This window comes from Motacilla alba, chromosome 2 (genome assembly GCF_015832195.1).
Source record: "Motacilla alba alba isolate MOTALB_02 chromosome 2, Motacilla_alba_V1.0_pri, whole genome shotgun sequence".
NCBI classification, from domain to species: domain Eukaryota; kingdom Metazoa; phylum Chordata; class Aves; order Passeriformes; family Motacillidae; genus Motacilla; species Motacilla alba.
In genome coordinates, this window is record NC_052017.1 from 78,610,258 (window position 1) to 78,630,440 (window position 20,183).

Consider the following 20,183-nt stretch of genomic DNA (forward strand, 5'->3'; position numbering starts at 1 on the left):
ATAGTTTTTCAGAGCTATATAAATGAAGGCTACTTAAATGGGGGAGTAAAACCTTTCCGTAAGCCTTGATAAGGGCTCAGGTCGATTATGTCTCTAGTGCTATATGAGGGGTCATGTATTTCTTAGTGTTGTCCCTATTTCTTTGGAATATTAGCAGCCAGTAAGCTACATGGAAATAGACTTGGCAATGACGGAGCGAACACGGAACTTCCAAATTCGGAGAGACATTGTTAAAATTATTCACCAGACCTTTGTAAACTTTGTGCAGTATTTATCTAGACAGCAAATATTTCTACCAACTGGCTCACTGACTGTTCATTTATAAGATCCATATTAACCTTATCTCACAAAAAACACTTAAACCATTTTCTCTCTTTTTTTTCTTTTTACATCACTGTGCTGAAACATTTAGTTATATTTCAGTAAAGGATTTTTATCTCTGAGGCACTAATTTATATTAAATTTTTAAAGGTTAATTTTAAGAATGAACTGAAAGGACTGTTATAGCTGAAAAATATTTTTCTAGAGATTTCAAATAGCTGGCTTTTTTTAATGTAAAACTCTTGATTAACAGTTATCCATCCTCTATATTTGGGCACTGGAAATGAATCTAGGCACATAAACCACCCAGATAGTATTACTAAATGTATAAAATAAATAATTCTAGTGAAGTAACTCAAGTTCTACATACTTTCTTAATCAATGAAGCATTTTAGTGAGAGGCTGAAATAATCCCTGTTTGACGGAGGAGTACTGGCACTTCCTGAAATATCTGATGCTTGATTTGATGACTAAGCATGGCTATTGGGACTAAGTTTTCAATATGGCAATTGTAAAGCAAGGCATAAATGAGGATAAGATTACATGGAAGGGATAAAATCATATGTCTGGAACAGTGTTTGCATTTGTCTTTTCTGAAACAGAAGATAAACAATTGTGAACTTGTTATTCTTTTAGGGCATGATACAAGCATCTTCCATGATATTTGTAGAAATGATTTGTTAATGCCTACTTATGTAGCAGGTTCAGATTCTGGCAATATATCTTGTGTTAGAAATACCACTGGAATTCTTTCTCCAAAATAATTCAGTTAGTCTTGACCTACACTGTTTTAGTAGGATCAGTATTTGTTAAGCTAAATTTTTTTAATTATTTTTTTGATTGCTCTTCTGTTTCTCAAATATAACCATGTAATCCAATAGGAATTAGAGAAAGAAAGAACTGATCTTATTGAAGATGTGACTATGAACAAAAGGAGGATTAAAGACCTAGAAGATAACCTTTTATTTCGACTTACAAGCACAAAGAGTTCTCTGGCAGATGATGAGACTCTACTGATTGTATTGAGTAACACTAAGAAGACTGCTGAAGAAGTAACACAGAAACTGCAAACTTCTGCTGAAACTGAAGTACAGATCAATTCAGCCCGTGAAGAGTACAGACCTGGTGAGTGAAAGTAGTCATAGAAGACAAATAGCTAAACCGTATATTTAAAACATCAATACTTAGAGTAAGAGAAATTTTAGGATGAGATCAGGAAGACCAAAATTGGTGGGAGAGATGTGTGTTTTCCTGTAAGTAAAATGTATCTAGGAGATGTCATATTGAGCTATAATGGAGAAAATAGTCAATGTTATGCCTCATGTGGAATTTACAAAATTGATTGAATTGTTCTCTTTGTAGACTTCCCATTGCTCTATAAACAAGCATATCAGTCATTAGGGTGTTTAGCTAAGTGTATGTTTGAGTTCAACACGTTGACATTCTTTTACAGAGCTTATATAACATTACGTACTCTCTATATCTGTTCTGATGAATGCTTCACCATTTATCCTTTGGTTATTATAGTCAACAAATTTCATGAGTCTTTTAACTGACAGGTAATAATGTGAAAAAAAACAGGGGAAAAAAAGTAGCTCTCTGTAACTGCCTGTATTCTATGAAATGTGTAAGATAGTACAGTTAGTATACCAGAAACATTGTTAGTGTACCAGAAACAAAGATTTTGTAAAGCATTTGCATAAAAACTGAATGACTGCTGAAAAGAAGTTAAATCAGTGCTGGGTAAGTTAAATCAATATAGCTCATTTGACTTATATATGAGTCTTTTAAAAGTCTGTAAAAAGAAATTTATTTGGATACTTAAATAGTATTTTAAACAGCCATAATTTTTATGTGTTCTGCTAATCTCAATATTGCAGATCTTCAGATATGCTTGTATTTGAAAACTGGACTTTACATAGTTTGCATTAATTACAGAAAAGATTTTTTTTCCCCCGATGTATACATGAGGATAAAATGAATGATTTTATTATTTTTCTGGCAGTAAAGAATAGAGAAACTCAAGGATCTTCAGTTATCAATAGTGTAAAAATCAGTGTACATATTTTGGAGAGTTAAAGTTTTCTGCTCTGCATTTCTACTTTGAACAAACTTTTCTTTCCCGCTCTTCAGTTGCAACTCGAGGTAGCATCTTGTACTTCCTTATCACTGAGATGAGCATGGTCAATGTCATGTATCAGACATCGCTTCGACAGTTTTTGGGGCTTTTTGACCGCTCCCTAGCCAGGTAATTTAGCTAAGAATAAGTATAATTTGTATTTACCCAGTCCTGGAGGTGCCTGTAGTACAGTAAAGATTTATTGTAAGCTAATATCCGAAAGAAGACTCTTGCTTCTTACAATCTTGACTAGAAATTGTCAGCTTAAATACCCATAAAACTTTGTCAGCTAGCAAGGCAAAGACCCTTCTAATGTACTTACAGTCCTTCCAAGTTTGCCATTAGATAATTAAAAACCATTATACTGCATTGATTTTCAGTTAGGCAAAAAGACTTGATGAGAAAGGATTATTTTTTATTGTGGCTGTTCCTTCAATCTGAAAGTTTTTGCCAGCTTGCCATCTGATATTCTGTTTATGATCTATTATTTGTCGTGTTTTGAAAATACTGAACTATAGCCTTTTTCCTTTTGCATAGTATTCCCTTTTATAAAGCCTAAGAAAATCAACTTTCAACTGCAGACCTTTCTTCTAACAGGTCTACCAAGAGCCCTATAACTAGCAAGAGGGTTACCAATATTATTGAACATATGACATATGAAGTATTCAAATATACTGCCCGAGGGCTCTATGAGGAGCACAAATTTCTTTTCACATTACTGCTTACTTTGAAGATTGATATACAAAGAAACAGAGTGAAGCATGAAGAATTTCTGACACTTATTAAAGGTGGGAACTATGAATAAATTATAAGGAGAGAACATTATTATTATAGAAAATTTATGTATTTGTATCTCCTAGCCAGCATACTCCTTCCTTTTGCACATGAGAAACCAGCCAATTTTAAGAATACGTGTTTATCATTCTGATCTGGTGGCAGACAACACTGTATGACAGTTCTAATTTATAGCAGCACACTGAATATTGAATATCTCTGTAATCATGAGAATTTGAAAGGAATATTGTTGTCTGCTGCTCAAATACCATCAGGTATGTGTTTAACTTAGAAAAACCATTATTGTCCTAAACATGTTAGAGTAACTGCAGCAAATAGGATCAGAAAATGATGCTAATATTTTAAAAGAACATCAGAGTCTCAGCTGCATGTGACAAGGTCATGGCTTTGGTCTTAACTGCATACGAGCGCTGAGTTCACTTGAAAGTTTGGATCAGTTTTGTATTACCTTTTCAAGAGACTTAATTTTCCAAGCAGCATTTATTTATGGATTATATTGGTGAATTTTTCCATGTTGAATCTTCAGAATATTTTTTTCCAAAAAGCCTTTATTTCCAGGCACATTGCGCAAAAACCTAGTGAAGCCTCAAAATATAAATTGGTAATACTTCTGTTTAAGGTACATAATATTAACAAAATAATATAAACTAATCAAATTGCAAACTCAGCTTAATCAAATATGGTATGGTTTTGCAAGGTAGAAAACTCCTGTAACATCATGATTTAAAAACTGGATTATTGTTTTTGTTTTTTCCCCCTATTATTTAGTTTATTTTTCTTTGTCTCTCCAACAGTACTAGTAACTAAATTCAATTTCTTGCAGGTGGTGCTTCCCTAGACCTTAAAGCTTGTCCTCCTAAGCCAGCTAAATGGATTCTGGATATGACTTGGTTGAACTTGGTGGAGCTCAGTAAGCTTGAAGAGTTTTCAGATATTCTTGATCATGTAAGAGCTTTTGAAAGTTGATCTCTTGTTTAACAAGTAATTGTCTGGTAGCAATCAAGCCATATGGTGGAAACTGGTTTATTTTATGGGAGAGATAGAAAAGTGACAGCAGATAGCCACAGTTATGGCCCTGACTGCTTAGCGACCTATGTTGATATCAACCACCTCCAGGAAAATAAGGAGAATATATAGTGTTCACACTTTATAAAATTCTAATATTTTTTGATTTGGATTCAACTTGCCATTACCCAATTAATACATTACAACTTTTTTTTTAGTTCTGGTTATTACATTATCTTGCATCCCTGTTGTGCTTTCTTACACTATGTTTTATGATGCTTCTTCCGGTATTTCTCTGGTTACATGGAGTAAACGTTAGGAAGAAGGTACATTCATGTGAAGAGCAATTATGTACTTGCTGTTCTCAAAGCTATGTCTGTGCCTAGCTATCCATATTCTGACATAGCTATGCTATTATATCAAACTATAACATACTGATTAGTAGCTCCTGTTTTCAGAATATGAATACTCCAGGGTGCTGCATTCTGCAATAGCATACTTATAGTCCGAAATTTTATCCTATCATTTTCAATAGCCTTATCAAATCTGTGGAAGAATGTCTCTAAACAAATTCCTGGGTGTGGATTTCATGTCTCTGACTCTTATTAAAAGTTTGCAACCTAGTGGCACTGCAAATAGGACTTGTCTGTTTAGTGATATTTGCTTCTTTGATGGTATAATTGCAGATTTCCAGAGAAGAGAAACAGTGGAAAGTCTGGTTTGATAGTAAGAATCCCGAAGAAGAATTGGTTCCTAGTGGCTATGGTCAATCTCTGGACTCCTTCAGACATCTTCTTCTTATCAGATCTTGGTGTCCCGACAGGACCATAGCTCAGGTATATTTATATAGCCTACATGCTCTAGATATTACTAGAGTAATAGTTTTCAGATTGCAAGTTCTTGCTATTTTATGTAATACTAAACACGTTTTTGTAATGGAACTTTATGTTGTATTTTCTGAAATTATCTTCGGACCATTTATGTATTTGTTACAAGGGCAGGGATAAAAAAATTATTCCAATATATTGAACAAGTATTATCCACTGTGGTGGATATGACTGTGGTGATTTCTACTGGAATCATATGTGTTTATCCAGATCTGCTTTATTAGTTCAGAAGACACTTTTGACTGTCCTTGCTTACTCCCTAGAATTTTAGAAGTGTCCCCATGTTAGACTGAAGTCAAATATTTTAATGTACTTGACCAGCTGAGGGAAAATTGAAAATTATTTAATTGAGAAACTATTTCTTGCATGGAAGAATTTGAACCACTTTAGAAAAATCTTTATTAAAGTCTGCTCAAAGATCTCAATTTAAATACATCTATTAAAAATTACAGAACTGAAGTTTAATAAATAGACCTTTTTTAAAGAAAAATAATCTTCTAGGAGCCTATTTTTAACTTTTATGTTCTTTTCCAGTACAAAAGAACAAAAAATCATAAAATTACTGACAATTCAGAGCAATTAATGATGATTTAATGAAATTGGAATGCATCACTTGATGTGTGGTATTAATTATATTGATGCATATATTTAGACATCCTGATTGGATTCAGAGTGCAGTCAGTAGGTTAAGCAGTACTGTCTAAAGAATATCTCGATGATGTCTGCTATGTGTCTGAACCAGATCACACAAGATTAGTTCCTCCCTGCTGTTAATAGGGTGAAGTAAACTTTTGTCTTTTGATAGTTTTATGAAAACTGATAGTTATCAATGCTTAATGCTGAATGTCTTTTGTCTCTGAGAGGTAACCCAGAGGTATTAAGGGGAAGATTTATCTAAGACAAGTGCTGTGTGGGGTGAAAGAGTACAAGAAAGATTATCTCAGACTGCTTGAAACAACCTTTTCTATTTCTTTGTGAAAAAGAACAATAATCTAGAATTTTTAAAGATAAATAAAGAAGGGATAAGAGATGGTTTTCACTTGTTCCTTTGGATCGTCTACTTAGTGATAGTTATTTTAATCATTACTACTGTTAATTCATTGCTTATTTAACTGTGGAGGTAAGAAAGGCCTAAGAGCTTGGAAGCCCATCTTTAGTCCTTTTCTCCTTTTTTTTTAGATTTTGATGCTAAGAGTTACACTATCTGATGGAGATATCCTTAAATCATTAAAAATTTTCTGAAGTTTTAAGAGAAGTTATTACTTTTATTATACTCTAATTATAGTTATTATAAAAATGTATACAGATATATGTAATATAATAATTATTAAAAAATTAACTGGTATAAGGCTATAAGAAATAACACCTTCAAAGACAGTATGATGTGTTGACATGTAAAAATCAACTTGTTGTGTATTTGTATTTTTGATATAAATTTTTAGCAGCCTTTGGTATTCAGTTGACTTTTTGGTAGTATTTACACTGGGAAGAAAATAGTATAAAATGATTAGGTGGCAAGTTAAATTTACCCTTTCTAATATAGGCAAGAAAATATATCACTGACACTATGGGGGAGAAATACTCAGAGGGAGTCATCTTGGATTTGGAGAAAACATGGGAAGAGTCAGATCCACGTACTCCCCTCATATGCTTTCTTTCCATGGGCTCTGATCCTACGGACTCAATTATTGCTTTGGGAAAAAGACTGAAGACAGAAACGTGTTGTGTTTCCATGGGCCAGGGGCAAGGCATCCATGCTCGTAAACTTCTACAGCAAACAATGGCTTATGTAAGTAACAAAAATCTGAACGTTTTTCTCTTTGTATTAAACACCTAGAAATAAAATTCCTGCCATGAGATAATGTTGTTTGGTGGGTAGTTAATGCTGATGCAAACCCCTATATTTATTTATATAAGAGTCCTAAGCAAGAGAAGTATGTTTTCACACTCCTTCAATTTGCCATAACAAGCTTCTTGATACTGTGCAGATGCTTTTCATTGAAAATTGAGTGTTTTCATATAAAATGGAGTTTTTGTAGTTGATTGCAGACTGATGAACACAGCTGAATTGAATTTTTGGTTTTTTTTGGTAATATCACCAGTAAATATTCTTCTGTAGGCATTTCAGGTTATATTTTCAGTTTTTTATTTTTAGTAATATGGATGTATTTTGTTAACTGAAGAAAATGAATTCCAAATATGCTATTGATAGTTACATAAACTTGAGAAAAACAAGGTATTATAGCAAGTTATTTCATATTGCTGTAGTCTGAATTTGGACTTGTGAGGGTCAGTCTGGTAGCACAGGCATTTTGCAGGAAGAGGAATTAAAGAACAAAACTATCTATATGAGAAAGGTGAGATGTTCCAATTTGGCATGCTTGCCCATCAGGTGATAACTACTGCTATGCCTGCTGATGTGAAAATACTGATTTTACTCTCCTGTGCTATGAGCTTCTTTTTATAAGCTGTTTTAGTTCTGCTTCAGATTCTTGTTTGATAATTTCTCATAAGGAAATAATTGACTGATAAATGAGAAGAAACCCATTCAAGAACAGGGGAAAGGAACATCTTTTGTTTAGTTAAGAGAAATGCAGTTACATTCCCTCACTGTCTCACAAGCCCTCTTAGTGAAGAGGTATATGAGATGCCTGTATGAGAAATATGGTAATTCATATTAGAAAGTTTGTCATCTATTGATTGATAGCAATAGATTAGTTATGTATGCTTATTTGGTTATTTTCCAAGCCTGGGACCCTTGTGAGGAACAAAGTTTAGCAGGTTACTCTATCAAGCTACTCCTCAACTCCCGTATGTAAGTCAAAATTTATCAGTTTCTATCAGCACAGTAGTCATGACAAGGTATGTTTTAAATGTATTGAAATGGAAAAGGTAGAGACTATTTGAAAAGACCAGATGAGACAAGTAGGAACCACTTGTTCAGGTGAAAAAAGCCAAATAAGCTAACACCATCTTCAGAAGAAACAGCCCACAGCTTAGCTCCCCTCAAGGAGTGATTTCAGTTTTCGAACAACATTGATAACTTTTAAAATTCTGTTGTTTGAAACTAGGGAGGTTGGGCACTTCTGCAAAACTGCCACCTTGGACTTGACTTTCTGGATGAGTTAATGGACACTGTAATAGAGACAGAGACTGTTCACGAAAGCTTTAGACTGTGGATGACAACTGACATTCACAAAAAGTTCCCCATCACCCTTCTTCAAATGTCGATTAAGTTTACCAATGAACCACCACAAGGGCTCAGAGCTGGACTAAAGAGAACATACAGTGGTGAGTGCTAGAATGGTAATGATTTAAAATTAAAGTTAGGACTGTGATGCTATGTTGTAGTCATGTTAAACTGGTAGTAAGTGTAAGCTAGTATGAGGAACTGTTCACAATGATGCCAGGCCACATCTTAGCTTTTGTTTTGAAAATTAAGAAGATGATTTGCTGATGTTCTGTTGTCAGAACAAATTGGATAGCAAAACAGGGAATGCCTTTTCTCACATGTTGGCTTCTAGTATCTCAGTTGAAAGCATTTGAATTTTTAATATTCTGTCTTTTGGCAGAAAAATGACATGGTTGGCTGTCAAGTGCTCTTTACACTACATAAAATAAAGGACAAAGATTCTGTACAGAAAGCAACTTGATGTGAATTCAGTTATTAGTAAATTGTGGGGTTTTTTCCCCCCGAAGTTTCCTCTTTTAATTTGAGCAATTTAATAAGATGCTATAAACTGTCTCCAGCACAGAACACTTTGTGGGACAATAATTTACCCTTGGGAGAGGCAGAGAGCCAAGTGAATATCTCTAGAGTGATATTTTAGCAGTGGTTTGAAGTAATTTTGAAAAAGACAATTACAGTGATTCTCATAAAGCCCATTTGCAATCAATAGGTGTCAGCCAGGATTTATTAGATGCCTGTAAAATGGTGCAATGGAAACCACTGTTGTATGCTGTAGCCTTCCTGCACTCCACCGTTCAGGAAAGACGCAAGTTTGGGTCTCTGGGCTGGAATATTCCCTATGAGTTTAATCAGGCTGATTTCAATGCTACGGTGCAGTTCGTTCAAAACCACTTGAATCGCATGGATACCAAGAAGGTAATTAATGATTTTTTGGGAAAGGTGGATTAAGATGATGGATCTTTCTAGTAGTGGAATGTATGTAAATGCTTCCTAATAACTGGAACTACAAGTGATTTTAACTTATTGTTTTTTTCTACAATTATTCAATATTTCAAGTATACCTGTCTCTACAGCAGCAGAATTAGACTTCTAATTCAGTGCATGTTTAATTTCTGTATTAACCTCTACATTAAAAAAAAAAAAAGCCCTTCCATCCATCTCAGAAATATAAACCTTAGCAGTATAGACCTTCTTTTCAGTTCTAATTAAGTCAATTAGTTAAAAAAGGATATTTCAAATATTCTTTTGTTTAAATGTATTTCGAGTAAAAATAAGCTTTGGCCCCCTCACCTATCTTTGCAGCATGAAGAAATCAAAAGTTGTTTTAAATAATTATACAAGAATGTCTCCTATGTTTCTCACTTTCATATGGTCAGTTGTCATACAGAGAGGTCTATGGCAGAGCAATTTGCAGTTGACATTTAAGTGAAAGGAGAATTCAAATGTATCTGTAACCTTCTTGCTATCTTCAAGATGCTCTTGAATTTGTTGGTGACTTCTATTTTGAGAAATCCTTGCCGGTGTCCTGGGAATGAAGGACTATAATGAAAAAAGAGTAATAGGAAAGTAACTTTCTTTCAAATGAGACAGACACAGGACATCAGCTGTTTTTACTAAGGCAGGTCTAAGTAAATAAGAAGGACATTAGCTGCAGTCAGTGCTTTCTGCTTGGTTTTAGGGGATCTCTTGGAGTACTGTTTGGTACATGATAGGTGAGATCCAGTATGGTGGTCGTGTGACAGATGACTTTGACAAAAGACTCATGAACACCTTTGTTAAGATTTGGTTCAGTGAAAACACCTTCAGTCAGGAATTCAGCTTCTACAAAGGATACAGCATACCCAAATGTACTATGGTGGATCAATACCTTCAGTACATACAGGTTGGTAAATGAAAGCTAATCACTTGTTTCTCATAAGTTCCTGATTCCCTATAATTTTTCTCTTTTTCCTGAGTATCTGTATTTTGTCTTTCATTCACAGATTTTTAAACTGATTTCTAGCAGTTTGTACATCTATTTAGTGACAGCTAATTGTTGTTATCAATGTTGTAATATTCATGACAGTAATATATATTTTTTTTTCCATGTGTTTTGCTTGTGGGACATACCTAAAGGCACAAAGTTATTAAAGAGGGTAAAGAATGGAGTCCAGATATTGGGTACAACCTCTGAAATAAAAGGTCTAGATATATGAGAATATTTTTTTTTATTAAAATAGTGTGTAGTTGTTAAAAACCAATGTGTTTGGTGTGATTTGGACTGTGGCATGACAAATAGACCACAGCAAGTTATTTGGCTTCAGACTATTTGAAAAAATCTAGCCTGTTACTTAACAGTAATCAAGGGTTTTTTTTATGGGGATTTTTTTTGGGAGGGATTTTTTTTTTAATTATTTGATTCTAAATCTCCAGTTGTATTCTTTTTATATTTTACTGTGTAGAGCCTTCCTGCTTATGACACACCAGAGGTGTTTGGTTTGCACACCAATGCGGATATCACCTACCAAAGTAAAGTTTCCAGAGATGTATTGGACACCATCCTCAGTATTCAGCCTAAAGATAGCTCTGGTGGAGGAGGTGAAACTCGAGAGGCAGTCGTAGCCAGACTGGCAGATGATATGCTAGAAAAACTTCCTGCTGATTATGTACCATATGAAGTGAGTTAATGAAATTCTGGCAAAAACATTTGCTCCATCATGCCTTTTATGGATTAAAAACCCAAACAAACCCAAAACCCCAAAAACTTTTCTAAAAGCATGTTTGAATTAACTCATACAGGCAATACTTTGTATTTTAAAGAAGTGTGGCCAAGCTATTAATGTTTATAATGAAGTCATTAAATGTGTGCTGAAGTGCTTTTGTAAGAACTTTTTCAGAGATATTAAACCTGTTGATGCTTAAGTTGTCATTTGCACTATGGGGGATGTAGGATCATCAGCTTTTAACTGAGATTGTTGACACTATAAAATTTCTAGTTATGTCCATGCAGCTGTTTATTTGTTAATTTAACACTTTTCATTAAAAATGTATCAGTGAGTTAGAATACAAGACTGCCTGGTATTGTGATAGTTTCAAGGCATTGCTGCTATTTTGAAGCAAAGTAGCTGGGGCAAGTACTCTTGATTGGTTTGTTAAAAAAAAGCCTTGGAACTGCTTGTTGGAACTAAAGCTGAATTCTTTGAACTAAGGTAAACAGCCTACAAGCTCTTTAAGTGGGATTAGCTCAGAGTCTAAATATGACTTGGACTGAAAACATAGCCAGTCTCACCATCACAGATTTCTCTTGGAACAAATCCTGTGTTTCTCTCTTGCAGATAATTCAAGGGAGGTGCCAAATTGACCATTTAAGCTTATAAATAAATTATGTTATGTCTCAAAGATCATATTGGGGCCTAACATGGACATAAATCCAATTTTGTTTTTTTGCTTCTATTGAAGGATCTTTGGTTTTTTACCAACAGGTAAAAGAAAAACTGAAGAACATGGGACCTTTTCAACCTATGCACATATTTTTGCGACAAGAGATTGAACAAATGCAGAGAGTTATTTCTTTAGTGAGAAGCACTCTGACTGATCTAAAACTTGCCATTGATGGGACAATAGTTATGAGTGAAAATCTGAGGGATGCTTTAGACTGCATGTATGATGGAAGAATTCCTGCTAGCTGGAAAAAGGTAGGTGTACATCCCTTGTTCTTGAAAGAAATAAAAAAGCTATTTCTGAAGACTAGATTAAACTGCTAGACTTGGAGTAAACATTTTTTTTCAAACTGTGTTTCAGAAGTGTTAAACAGATCTTTGCAAATGCTGGAATAGCTTTTGTGCTAAAATAAACATACTCAAAACAAGCCTTCCTTCATTTATGAAAATTGAAATGAATGTGAAGGATGCAGATATGTGCCATTTTAACAACCCGTTACATATCGGCAGTATGAAAACCCAGAAAGGAGAGAAATTAAAAACATGATGATGGATTTTAAAAATTAGCACCCACATTAGTGACAAAGATGGTGTTATTTACTGGATGTATATAATTATTGGACATCCTTTGCTGGGTTGAGTAGAGTCCATCTTGGACTCTACTCAAGAGTCCATCTTGGCCAAAATCAGTGCACTTTGGGTAATACCCACATAATTACAGAATAGTAGATGCTGGAAAGGACCTATGGAGACAGTGTAGTTTAATCACACTTCCTAAAGCAGGGTCAGTTATATCAGGTTTCTGAGGAGTCTCCAGAATCAGAGAGGTGCAACCCCTTTTACTGTTTGATCACCTTCAAAGTAAGAACCAACCAATCAACCAACCACCAGCTGAACAAACAAAAAACTCCTTAAGTTAAAATAGAATTTCTGACATTTCATGTTGTTCCCATTGCCTTCTCTCCAATTGCTGAAAAGGATCAGGCTCCATCTTCTTCTGTCCTTCACACAAGATGTAAACATATTTAAGCCTCCTTTAACCTTTCTCTTCTTTGAGCTAAAGAATCCCAGCTCTCAGCCTCTCCCCATTGAAATTGTTTTCAGGGTTAATTAGCCCTGTTAACAGAAACTGATGGAAAGAAAAATGGGCTTTTTTTTGGAAAGAAAAAAGGGTTTTTTTTTGTTGTTTGCTTGTTTTGTTTCTACTGACAAAATGTTTTCATGGTAGAAAACCTAGATGTAAACAGATGCTTCACAACACAGCTATATCTCCACATAGTCTAAGTTCGGTTTTCCTTAGGTTTTATTCAGAAGAATAAAAATGCAGAACAGTCTTTCAGAAATCACGTTGTCTTGATATATGGACCTTATATATATATATATATATATATATATATATATAAAGACATGTATACAATTTTTCTTTTTAGCTTATACAGCTGTCTAACCTGGCAAAAATGTCATAAAATGGACAATTCCACAGAGAGCATTAAACATGTAAATGGAATAGTAGACATGAATTTAAACAGAGAAAGAAATTCCTTCAGGTTTCAGTGGGATGCAAACTTTAAACATCAGATTAAAGTTAAGATATTATAGATGATCTTCAAATATGCTTTGCTAATATTATATTGTTTATTAAAATGGGAGGATGTAGGTTTTATCGACAGCAGTATGATATTTTAAAACATGTTTACTGTGTTTAGACATCTTGGCCTTCCAGTACACTTGGTTTCTGGTTTACTGAGCTTCTAGAAAGAAACCACCAGTTTTACAAGTGGATTTTTGAAAGTCGACCAAACTGTTTCTGGATGACAGGGTTTTTTAATCCTCAAGGATTTTTAACTGCAGTGAGACAGGTAAGATGTGTTTGAAGTCTTACTCTGCTTATTTTTTCACATTCTTTAAAAAATAAAATGTATTGTCTGATGAAGGATGAGTTTATACACACAGGAAGATATGTGACTGTCTAACATTTCCTGAGTGAACTGCTATTCCTTCACACATACTTTTTGAGTATAACAACCACTAATGTGTTAAATTATGCATCATGTGTTGACCAAGGCCTAAATAAGTAGAGGCTACCTCACAACTTTATTAAGGTAGACTAGAAAAATATTTAGTCTCATGTTTCCATTGAGATATCTCTGAGAATGGCCATTAAGCCCATGAATTTGCCTTTCCCCCCCCTCTTTTGTTCCATATTCAGTACTTACCTGACTGGAGACTGGGCTGAAAAGCTATTCAGAATTAGTCTTACATTTCACTGATGCTATTCAGTAGCTGATTAAGTCTTTCTTCAGGAAGTGGGAAAGACTTTCCTTTATTAATGCATAGAAGTATGATATTTGATGTGTTTGCTAATGTAAGTATGTTGATTTGGTGATTGTCTTGGCTGCTCAGCAACTTTTTTACTTTAAAAGGAAGCAGTAAATGTCTGTGTTGGTCAGCATAAAGGGACATACTGGAGACAGTAAGCATCTGTAATGTGTAAAATTAAAAAAAGAATACTCTGGTGAAAATAAAATGGGACCTCAGGGAAAAAAGAGCCCAGACTTTTGGAGAAGAGAATGAAGATTTGTGGTGTAGGAAAATATCCCCTATTACTCTGAGGTCTAGGTAGTGTAATCTCAAATTTCAAGCATATAGCCTTGGAATTATGTAACCAAATATTTCTTTTGGGTGAATAGTCCTAAAATAGGATTACCTTTTGCATCCAAGATTGTGGAAAAGATTTACTAGCAGGATCAAAACCAGTTGGAAACTACAGAATTTTATGGTTCACAGTAAAAAGGAAGTGTGAATGTGTAACAACCTGATATCCCAAGTAAACACCAAAGTGAGTTTCTGGGCTTTGCTGTGTGGTTAAACAAATAGAAATGAGAAAGAGGAAGAGCCAGAATGATCACTGAGATATGAACCTTGAGTTCTTTTAGATCATCCATGTAACTACAGTACGGGGCAAACATTCATTCAAATTACTTCAAAGAAAGATTTTTAATCCATTGGAAGACCAGGATAAAACTTGCATTTGCCACAACTTATTTGCATGGCTTAGTAAAGAACTTAATAAACAACTGGACAACTGCTCGTTGAGTGTTGTCCAGTGCATTAAGTAACAGGTTTTTTTGCAGTCTGTTTACATAGCTTTACAGCTGAGTGAGTTCTTACTTATTGTCATGGTTTGACGCTGGCCCAATGCCAGTGCCCCCATGAAAACCCATTCTCCCCTGGTGTCTGCTGTGAGATGTGATCAGAGACAGAGCAAAGCAGGCCTCCACTTGTAAACAAAGGAAAAAAAACTTTATTATCATATAACTACAGTAAAATTAACACACAGAGCAGAATGGAAACCTCTCAAACATTTTCTCCTCCCCCCACTCAATTTCCACAGAATAACACAAAACCTTAGATCTTAATCCAGTCCATCACCCTTCAAATAATCCACTCAGTCCATCTCCACCCTTCCGACAATCACCTCTCATTTCATCAAGGAGAGAAGAGCCCCTCTTGTGCTACCACAGGTTTCCTCTGGAAAACACGGCTGAATCCAGCTGTGTTTCCCCGTCACTCAGCAACTACACGTCGTGACTTCTTCCTTCCATGTTCAGTGCTCTCACCACTGCACATGGACCAGAGCTGCTTTTAGGGTTTCCCCTTTCAAGGATGCTTCGCCCAGTTCCAGGAGGAAACGACAGTCTCTCACCATTTTCGGGACACTAGTCCCCCCCAATATTTCACCCCCTGGGGCCGAGGGGTCTCACCATCACTTCATCACCTGTCGTCTCCGCTCACATCACTCCTTTGGCACCAAGCCATCCGCCTCCCCCTAAAATGCAGTCTCTGTATTATAGGAAAGGTTCTGTCCATGGCTATACAAGAAAAGTCCAGCCAAAAGCCACTCCATCATCTCCTCCACCTAGGATTTTCTCAACTTCTCTCAGTCGTTCTTCACTTGCACAGCTCTCATCACACTTCCATATTTCCTCTCATCCGTCTCTCTCCTCCTTCGACTCCCGGAGGATCAGCATTTGCCAGGTTTCCACTGTCCCACAGAAGGGTTAAAATCACAGTCTCTGCTCATCTCGAACTCCCACACCGGGCACCGCCGGTTGCTGCCCCTCCCCTTCTCTTCCTCGGCCAGGCCGGTGCTTATCAAGTTCAAGATAGCACTGGCACCTCTCTCCTTCTCTCTCTCTCCTGAGGAAGGGGGGGCTGCCCGCTGTCTCTCTGAGCTCTTCCACCCTTCCATCTCTGTGGGGAACTCACTCTTGTCCAAACCATCGCCTCCCTTCCTCTGCCCAAGGCTCCGGCCCACCTCCCTCGGCCGCATGGCTTTCCCCTCCCCCGCCCAGCCCGCAGCCGGGCAGGGGAGGTCTGACCTTCTCCACCGACCGGAACCAAGAGAAAGTTCCCCTGGGAGCTCCTCGCTTTTAACCCCTGTGTTCTCAGAGGCGTATCCATATCCTCAATGGTCAAACCAGGTGCCAATATCCACATCTGGGCACCTATTGGTTTGACCACCACCACCTCCCAAAAACTCATTTCCTCTCAAACCACGACACTTATTAAGAATACAGTTACTGTAGAGCAGAGGTGCAGAAAAAGGAAGCTAATCCCAAAAAATGTGTTTCACTTACCACATGCAGGTAATGTTTTCTCATCTCATCAAATATGTGAAATTTTTGTGTTCACAAGAGCTGGCTACCATTGGCATTCAGTGGTTGTGTTACTTGGTATGGTCTTTAGACACTTTGTATAATAGAAAGCAACTAAATTAAATATAGTGGAAAAAGTACTGAAAACTTTCTTGTAGTGCCATGCCATCATTCCCTTAGAGAAAAGTCAGACTTCTGTGAACATGGATATCATAAAGGATTGGTGGGGTTTTTTTGTACTGAAAAGGATATTTTATGACCATAAAAATTTATTTCTAATAACTGCTGGGAAAAAGGGTTCTGAGCTCATGTGAAAATTTAACCACTTAACTTTTGTCTTCTTTGGGCAGGAAATAACGAGAGCTAACAAAGGGTGGGCTCTTGACAGTGTAGTGCTGTGCAATGAAGTCACTAAATGGATGAAGGATGATATCACAAGCCCTCCTTCAGAAGGTGTCTACGTGTATGGGCTGTATTTAGAAGGAGCTGGTTGGGACAGAAGAAACATGAGACTGACAGAATCTAAGCCCAAGGTGCTCTTCGAGCTGATGCCAGTTATAAGAATATATGCAGAGAATAACAGTAAGTAAAAATATTGTAAAGGATGTTATTTCCATTGAATTCAATGTAACATTTTATTTAACTGCATTGAAATCTTTTGGGCTTGCAGGGATTTCATGAGGTTGTTGCTAATCATTGTATACATAGCAAATCTCTTTCAATGGGGAAGACTTCCTAGACTTCTACTGAAAATGTGTTTCAGACTTGCTTCATAATTGATAGTAGGCACTTTTCCTAATATTTAGATAGGTCTCTACATGTGGTCTTAATGGTGTTAAGGACTTTATAACAGGTAAGCTGTACATATTGGCAATATATGTCCCAGACTTAAAATGCCACTTTTCTTATACATAATCTCTGTGCCTAAATCTAAATAATCTCTTTCACTCATGCCAAAAATGAATGTAATTTATATATATATATATATATATATATATGTATGTATGTGTGCATATACAACATATAACAACATGGATTATATACACACACACATTCATACATATACAGGTGTATATTGTGTTTATAGATAATATGTTTTTATATACATATACATACACATATATATGATGTGTATATTTATAAAAACTTTTTTTTTCCTGGACAAGTCTGATTTTGAGCTTATGGAAGCAAGCAAGATGTGGAGTGAGGTTGTGGGAGGTGTTTTGTCTTTGAGGCAGTAAAGGAATGAAGGAATGGGAAAGAAACTTATGGGGCTTAAGGACGGTGCTGTGAAAATGTGTAATTTGTCTTAATATGATGGGTTCTTGCATATACAATAGGACATGCTGTTGAATAGGGATGTAAAAAAGAACAGAATAATCCACTGCAGAACATAAAGTTGGAAAACTTTGTTGAAAAGCATTCCACTTCTAAAAGCAAATCTTGCTAACGTGCTATTTTGCATAGCTAATGTTGTATAAAAGGCATGATCAGCAGCCAAGATACTAAATAATGAATACTGAAGTACTGAGCATGACTAGACTACTGTTCTAATTCTGTAGTGAAGTAGTTGATGACTTGTACTCTCAAATACTAAATGTATTTCAAACCAAGTTTGAAGGTTACCAGGTCAAAAGTAGGGAAATTTTATTTTGGCCTAATACATTGATAAGAAGTAATGTTCAGTGGGCAAATTGAACCAATAAGAACACTAATTACTCTAGAGTGTCCATTTACATATATTGGTTTGCATCAGTTCCTAGGTGCTCATGTTAAACCTAAAGAAATTTCAAACCATGTATGTTCTTCAGCTGGCAATGGCAAATAGAGAGCAAAGTACTATTGAACTTGGATTCAGTTTTCCATTTGCCTTATGATCATTCCCCTAGGGCTCCATTTTTTCAACTTAGTTTAATTGCTCTTTACCTCTTTTCTGTCTTTTCAGCTGCAAAAGATCCACGTCTGTATTCATGTCCGGTCTACAAAAAGAGCAGTCGAACAGATCTTAATTACATTGCTACTATGGATCTTAAAACCCGTCAGCCTCCAGAGCACTGGGTGCTCCGTGGAGTAGCACTTTTGTGTGATGTCAAGTAATGCTAAAAAAAAAGAAAAAAAAAGGTTTCCAGGAGTTATTTTCTGACTTTAAATGCAAATATTATTGCATAGTTAGATACATGGTGGAACACTTATAAAAATATTATTTCTGAATCATAGACTCCATTATGGTGTTTTTTATAAAATTATTCTCAATAAACCTATAAAATAGGCTTATAAATGCTACATCTTATAGTGACATTAACTTTGGCGTCTTTGAAAATCATGACAAATATTTAATGTTCTACTTATGTGTGCATAAGCACTCCTCCTGTCTGCTTAACTTTACCTTGAATAAAGAGTAATTGATTTGAACATTGTTACTTTTTGGTAGTAAATATTCTCGTATCAGAACTTACCTTCAAAAAGCTAAATGCAAAGCTGGTGGTTTTTTGTTTTTTGGTTTTTTTTTGGTTTTTTTTTTTTTTTTTTGCTTGTGTGTATCTATGAAAACGAAGCCCTATTGCTCATTCATATTAGTTAAAATTCCTCAAGATTATGTTCCAAGAGTTATTTCCTAGTTGATAATTTACTTGCTGTCTAAATAAAGAAGGTAAGGCTGTAAAAATATCATGTTTTTTCACTACTTGGACAACAAATTCATTGTGTTGCAAAGGAAGACAAGCATTTGACAGCTGCCAAAATTCCTTACTATCTGGCTCAGGACTTATAAATATATAATGGATCAGAAGAAATACATAAGAATGAATGAATATTTTTTGTGTGCTACAATACCAGAGTTGAGTCTCTTGTCATCAGTGTTATTAGTAGATGGGGTTTTCCCCTTTCCCTTCCCCTTCCCTTCTTTCTTTTTTTTTTAAAGTCTCCCTTTTTTTTTTTTTTGCTTATGTGCTGCAGCTTTTTGAGTATCTCACACAGAAAACCTTTCATGGAGTAATTAATCTTAAAAGAGAAATATTAGCAGCTCCATTTAATTGGACACAAGCACACTTATTTAATCATCAGAAAACCAGTACATTTTTGTTGCTGAGTTCAGGAGGTCATGTATCTTAGTGGTCCACTAACCACTCCCAAAGTTTGCTTGTTCAGAAGAGGAAGCAGAATCAGTATTCCTGGTGCATATGTCATTCATAAAGGCTACAATGGAGAAATTGTTTTCAATTTTATGTCAAATCAATACAGGAGACTTCAGCATTCACTTCCACAGTCAAATCACTTATAAAACTTAGGTGGAACATTGATTCTGTCAAACAAATTCTGATTGTAGAGGTCATTCCCTGTTGGAATTAGTATTTTTTTTCTTTTAAATAATTCACAATGATACGAATGAAATATGTGAAAATCTTTTATAGGAAACACTTTTAATTTAGATATGGCAATAAATAAAGTTAGAAGGGTTGAAGTGTTCTTTATTGAACCTTGAAGCACCATGTTCCAATTTCCAGGAGATTTCTAGATACTCATTGGAGTTCTAAGTTGCCATGGACTCGTGTCTTTCACCAAGACCTTCCTCTCTGAAGAAGATGAACATAGTTCATCCTTGTGCAAGTCATTCATACTGAGAATTTACAAGCCACGTGTGCTCCAAATACCACTTTTCAAATGGGCATTTTTTGGTACTATCATTGCTGTAGATACAATGGATACATCAAACCCAATAGTAATTCAGTGAGGAGACTGTGCACATTTTTTTCAGAGTGTGGTTTTCTATGGGAATACTAAGGCAAAGAA

General features: G+C 35.6%; 1 protein-coding gene across 8 annotated transcripts in view; it reads left to right on the plus strand.

Moving 5' to 3' along the window:
• The window catches only part of DNAH5 (dynein axonemal heavy chain 5), a 137,031-nt gene extending 118,202 nt beyond the window's left edge, over nt 1-18,829 (plus strand). For 7 of the 8 annotated variants that reach the window (XM_038128809.1, XM_038128810.1, XM_038128806.1 and 4 more), the window contains 14 exons: nt 1,203-1,446; nt 2,455-2,569; nt 3,038-3,228; nt 4,059-4,180; nt 4,927-5,076; nt 6,671-6,916; nt 8,199-8,418; nt 9,027-9,232; nt 9,996-10,199; nt 10,759-10,974; nt 11,779-11,991; nt 13,443-13,595; nt 16,745-16,976; nt 18,340-18,491. In XM_038128809.1, coding sequence (XP_037984737.1) covers nt 1,203-1,446; nt 2,455-2,569; nt 3,038-3,228; nt 4,059-4,180; nt 4,927-5,076; nt 6,671-6,916; nt 8,199-8,418; nt 9,027-9,232; nt 9,996-10,199; nt 10,759-10,974; nt 11,779-11,991; nt 13,443-13,595; nt 16,745-16,976; nt 18,340-18,491 — 2,664 coding nt within the window. Of the gene's footprint in view, nt 1-1,202; nt 1,447-2,454; nt 2,570-3,037; nt 3,229-4,058; nt 4,181-4,926; nt 5,077-6,670; nt 6,917-8,198; nt 8,419-9,026; nt 9,233-9,995; nt 10,200-10,758; nt 10,975-11,778; nt 11,992-13,442; nt 13,596-16,744; nt 16,977-18,339 lie in introns of all 8 variants that reach the window. The other variant, XM_038128805.1, reaches the window with a different exon arrangement.
• Nucleotides 18,830-20,183: the final 1,354 nt, after the last annotated feature.